Source organism: Scophthalmus maximus, chromosome 8 (assembly GCF_022379125.1).
Source record: "Scophthalmus maximus strain ysfricsl-2021 chromosome 8, ASM2237912v1, whole genome shotgun sequence".
NCBI classification, from domain to species: Eukaryota; Metazoa; Chordata; class Actinopteri; order Pleuronectiformes; family Scophthalmidae; genus Scophthalmus; species Scophthalmus maximus.
The window spans coordinates 6,411,691-6,417,747 of NC_061522.1; the positions used below are offsets into that span (position 1 = coordinate 6,411,691).

The 6,057-nt window shown below is 40.2% G+C and overlaps 1 protein-coding gene across 1 annotated transcript; it reads left to right on the forward strand.

Annotated features, from left to right (window-relative positions):
- The first annotated feature begins 88 nt into the window (after positions 1–88).
- LOC118312922 (suppressor of cytokine signaling 1) lies at positions 89–5,743 on the forward strand. The gene is made up of 4 exons (XM_035638003.2): positions 89–239; positions 2,397–2,807; positions 3,363–3,550; positions 4,837–5,743. The coding sequence occupies exons 2-4, from the start codon at positions 2,565–2,567 to the stop codon at positions 5,159–5,161; spliced, it is 756 nt and encodes a 251-aa protein (XP_035493896.1). The 5' UTR covers positions 89–239; positions 2,397–2,564; the 3' UTR covers positions 5,162–5,743.
- The last annotated feature ends 314 nt before the right edge of the window (positions 5,744–6,057 follow it).

The following is a 6,057-nucleotide window of genomic DNA, read 5'->3' on the forward strand; positions in this document are numbered from 1 at the left end:
CGCGCGCACGACTCGCACGCGCGTGTACAACACGCACGCGCCTCTTTTGATCGAACAAACCGGCGCGCAATTAGCCGACGACAAGACCCAGCGGTCCGGGGGGGACGGGGGGGGGGGCCTCCCGCCCCGCCCCGCCCCTCCCGGCCTCCCGGTGACGAGCACAAAGCGAAAGTAACATGAAACACTTCTCCTCAAGACTTTCTGCAGGACAGAAGCAACGGGGCCCCGACACGTCACAAGTAAGTAGGATTTGATTCATATATATTAAACTGGGGTTATTACAAAAGGGGGCCAGTGTTTAAACTTTACTCCTTCACTGATATTCAAAAAAATCTCCACTGATTTAACTTAATCTATGTTGGAGTAATTTAGGAAGATTTAAAAAAAAACAAAGTAAGTTTCTAATTCGAGTCATCTCAGTCTTATGTCACGGTTTAAAAATCCACCTGTTGTTGACCGAAGTGCTGTAAAAAGAGAAAAGTATAGAGGAATTACGCACAACACACGTGTGTAAAATTCTGACCAACTCATCTCATCATATCAGTCGCCTGTATATCATTACATAGCCCTAATGCAAATATCATAATGTGGAATAATAATAATAATGTGAATAACGTGTTTTACAGAAGAGCAATATTACTTACAGCGACCGGTTAATCCACAGAGATTTTTGTTCAGATCTTTTCTTTTCTTTAATGTATATAAATGTTTAATTTTTGGTGTAATTTTTCTGAGCGCGTGTGTAGAAGTGCCGGATCGATTGTTTGGACATCCACACATTTCTTGTGAGGTTTTTAGTTTTTTTTTTCTGAACTTCAGCATATTGGAACTCACATGAAACAAGGACTAAGAGGTTTAAGTGCTGACATTAGTCTGTGAGTAGTGACGTTAACATCTACTTTCAGCTGTACAGGAATCATAGCCCATACACACACACACACACAACAGCACTACATTGTTCAAGCAGTATGGATGTGAAAATGGTCAAATGGTAAGCTAGACGTCATCAGGCATCGTTTCCTGTCTAATCCAGTGTGGATATGCTGATGATGTAATATTAGTAACAAAAGGAAAATCCAATATCACAGTATCGACACACTGGGCTCTGCAGAAGAAAAACCTTTTGACACGGTCTTTTGTGGTTTGGGTTGAGACCGGGAGAGTGAAATGTTACACTAATACATCAAAGCAGCGTGTATTTTTTTTAATAGGTGCTCAAAATTACAACCAAGTCTGATATTTAAAGGCACACTGGAGCAAAACATCAAGAAAAGAATATAAGGTGAAAGAAAGCAGCCGGTCTTTTTGTAAATGGTTGTGTCAACCAGTAAATCACTATAATCTGAAGTTAAAAAAAATTGCATATCCAATATTAAACCTGCACAACATGAAGTAAAAAGTGTAGGGGAAAAAAGGGAAGTGAGACAACAGACATTTAACATGATTATTTAGTTATACTACTCATACATAAGATAGATAATATACTTCTTTTTGCCTCTGTGAATTTTATCTGCATATTAAATAATTTTTCATTGGTCTTGCGTGATTGTGAAAGTGAAAGTGTTCACTGTAATCTTTCTCAGTGATAAATGATGCCAGTTATGTGTTATTGTCAGTCACATGACCTCAGTTTCAAACAAAAACACATGCACAAGCAAGTTATCGGCCAAATCTTTACGGCACTTTATTGTGAGTTTTTGGCTCGTTGAAGAACTGCAACAACAAGCCCAAGAAAATTAAGTCTTTAACTCTTTATTCAACTACTTTGATATTCATTTTTTCCATGTAAGTGATTTTGTGAGAACGTGAAAATGCCCAAAAAATACAATGGGCAGTTTTTCCACAGTTTTCGGATCTTTTCTAGATCATAAATGAATAGTCGTTTAGCTGCAACTAAAGATTATTTTCATCATCGATTAATCTGTCGATTATTTTCTCGATTAATCGATTAGTTGTTTGGTCCATAAAAAGTCATAAAATGGTGAAAAATTACGATTGTGTTTCCCAAATCCCAACATCGTGGGGGTTTTTTTGTCCACACACCAAAGATATTTAGTTTATTGTCACAGAGGAGCAAAGAAACCAGAAAATATTCACAATTACCAAGCTGAAATCAGAGAATTTTTACTCCCCCCCCCCCCACAAAAACGACATAAAAAATAGTTGGCGATTAATTTAGTAATCGATTTACTGTTGCAGCTCTATAGTCGATTGATTGAGGAGAAACAATTGGCAGATTAACTGACGATGTCAAACAGCAGACGAACCAGCTGTTTAACATAGTGGCGCTTTTAACAGCCAGGACAGATACTTCCCCCATTGTAGGTTTGAGATAAGAAATACAGTTCAGTCAAATAAGAGATGTTGATTGTCTGTGTTCATTTTCCTTTGAACAGATGAGAACATTCAGCCTTAGATTCTGATTAAAACCTCAAGCTGTTCCTTAAACGACATGGAGTCTCGAAGCGGCCTGAGCAGCAGATGACGAACCTGGGAGGAGTCGGCGATGGAGGACCTGTTGCCAAAAAGTGGAGGAACTGGCGCAAGGGCTTCGCCTTTGTAGGATGGTCAGAGACAACCTGGATAAAACAGTACAACACAGTGAAAAACAAAACGACGCTGCGGAGTCACCGAGCCCGAGTCGTCACGCCGAGGTACCTGCGGGCCCGGAACAGAGCGCGGAGAGAGCTACGCCGGACGGCCAAGAGCCAACTGAGAGACAGCTGGATTTACTGCACTTGAGCAAACTTAAGTTTGAGGAACAACATGAAACCAGGCACCAGGCCAGTATCCCCAGTGAAAACAATGTGAGTCAGGTGGTGGAATGATCTTCCTTTCTTTTCTTTTTTTTTGCACCTGAATTTCATTTTCGTGAATTTTACATCCAGTGAAGTATTCGAGTAAAAGTACTCGAGTAAAAGTAACTAAACCACAAGAATGTTTAATTAGAAGTACTAAAGTATAAAAATCAAGCTACTAAAGTACTCATTATGCAGAACCATGGATGTTGCCCTCATGTAGAGCTGCAACAGTTAATTGATTAATCGATTAGTAATCAACTACTAAATTAATCGGCAACTATTTTGATGATCGATTTATCGGTTCAAGCCGTGAATAGTTTCCTTGCTCCTCTATGACAGCAAACTAAAAGTCTGTCTGGTGGACAGACATCTTCTGGGGGTTTGGGAAACGCGGTCGACATTTTTCACCATTTTATGACATTTTATGGACCAAACATCTAATCGATTCGTCTGTGTTGCGTCTGATCGCACTAAAGCCTGCCGTTTTTCCGCATGGTGCATTCACTGTGCAGTCTGTCACGTGGTCTCTGATTATTTCCAAAACCTTTTTTTCTCCTGTAGCTGGTGACTGACGGTGACGCTGACAGCTTGCCCACACACCTCCGTCCATTCAGCAGCCATGCCGAGTATGAACTGGTGAAAGGCACGTACCAGCAGCTCCGCCACAGCGGTTACTACTGGGGACCGATGACCATGGAGGAGGCACACGACATACTCTCACAGTCATCACTGGGCACCTTCCTCATCAGGTAATCTACCACTTTTCATTTTTATATTTTCAACTGCCATTGTGTTGTTAAGTCAAATTTTTATGGCTTTCTCTCGCCCGTATGTTCTATGCAAAAGGAGATTCCCTCCTAACTTGGACTTAATTGTTTAAATAAGCTTGAAAAATACTTCATATTATATTATTTGTTTTTTTTTAAATATTATTATTATTATTATTATTATTATTATTATTAATTTACAGTTACATTCCACAGGTGTTTTGACAAACCCTTTTTACCCTGAATAGCCAATGCTAATTACGCTGAAATTTTTACAGTTCACTAGATGTTGCGTTATGGATATTGTTTATTTTAAAGAATAGGGTAAAAAAATAATTCACGGCTGACTTAAACCCATGTTGGACTTTAGTCCCCCCTTCTGACAGTGAAGTGTGTCCTTGCCGTTGATCACTTTGTCTTTTCGACTGTAATCCCTCCTCTGGACGCCAAGTTTCCTTTTTTTTATTTGGAACATCAGAAACTTTTCTTGGAGGCTTCTTGTGTTGCTCCCCTCTTCAGCTCTAGCAAACCTTGCCAGTCGACGTAGAACAGATAGATTAACCTGGCACTGACAGGTTTATTTAGCATGAACTTGTTGGATAAGGACTTCAATGTAATGGCCATTCATTTTCACATGTTTAAGTCCTGCACTCAAGCTTCAAGAAAACTGGTCGCATTGGCCAGTAAGACGTCATAATGCACTGCAGTGTTAGAGAGGAGGGACACAATCCACAGTCTTCCCTCTGTGCAGAAGAAACATTTTGCCCTAATTCCTAGCGAGTGGACGGTCAACGAAAGAACAAGAGCACGAGAGAGAGAGCTGCAAGCCCTAAACAGCTGTCTCTATGATGAGAGAGAAAGAGAAAGAGAGAGAGATGGAGTTTTACTCAGCCCAAATGTAAATTATGACTAATAATTGGAGTGTGAACCACATAACTTCATCACAACGGAAAGAAATGGACTTGATTTAAGAGGCAGTCGATTATGTATCATCATATCTGTACTATAAACATGGTGTCAATTATTATTATTTTTTTTTGAACATTTTGGTTATTGTAGAAACTCATATATTATGACTCTCCTATGGGCACCAGTCTATTTTTAGAAAGACTTGGAAAAACCCTTATTTCTCAAACCCATATTTAAAAAAACGGAAAAGCATATACATATATATCTAAAAATGATTCCATTAAGAAGCATTATACAGAAGAAAAAATAAACTACAGTAAATGTGCACATGGTGACGGTGCGGTGGTGTCTCGTTTCAGAGACAGCGGCCAGCCGGACGTCTTCTTCACTCTGAGTTACCAGAGCGAGGAGGGCCCGACCAGTGTTCGTGTGCAGCTCAACAACCTGCTGTTCAATCTGCACGGCAGCCAAAGGAAATTCAAGTCACTCTTCGGTCTGCTCACCTATTACACCAGCTTGTCCTGTAAGCTGACGGTGCCCTATCGCCGGCAGCGTCCGGAGAGCCTGAAGCAGAAGTGCAGGAGGGCTTTAATACGAGCATATGGAGCCGAGAGTACGAGCACCTTACCTGGACTGAGCTTTCAAGTTAAAAACTATGTCCACGCGTACCCGCACTGTATATAGACGCACGTGTGCCTGTTGCTGTATAAAGATGTTTTGTGTGTGTTGTGTTTAAAAAAACCACAGTATTTGACTTTTAGGATGGCACGTCGGTTCAGTGGTTAGTTCTCTTGCCTCGCAGCAAGAATGTTTGGTCGAGGCCTTTCTGTGTGTTGTTGAGTTTATTGGTGACTCTTAATTGCCAATGTGTGGTTGTTTGTTTCTATATTGATAACCAACGACCTGTCCAGGGTGTACAGTACACCGCCTCTCGCACAATTGTTTTATCTTGTTTTTGTTAACTGGACACAATTTCAGCAAATCCTATGTAGTGAATGCACCACGCACCTCCATGATACATTGTGATTGCATGAAAAAGTGTGGACATTCCTGCTGCAATTTTTTTTTATATTTTTATATTGTTAATGAGTAAAAGATGACTTGAATTCCAAAGGTGTAACTTATTATTTTTTTTTTGAGTAAAAGTGTGACCACACTCAAAATAACTGGTATGTAGTAAAAGCCTTGGTACAGCTCTGTATGTCAGAAGGTGACAATGTCTATGGATATGGTTCATACTCTGAAATAAATGTATTGTGAATTTAAGTCTAACCAAACTAGAGTCAGTGGGGGTTAAATGGGGGCAAGCTGTTCATTTGGGCCTTGGTTCCCTCGTAGTGGCCTGAAGCTGTACACAAATATGCACATTAACACAATTTCTTAATTAAAAGTTGTCTTTTGTTCTACTTCCTTTTCTAATTCTGACTGGTAGTGGCCCCTTTCTAGTTTAAATTAGTCTTGCACCAGGGACACACACACACACACACACACACACACACACACACACACAGACAGACAGACACTTTTCCTTTCCTCAAATTATCTCATTAACCTTAAAGATGGTGGTGTGAAGCTTTCAC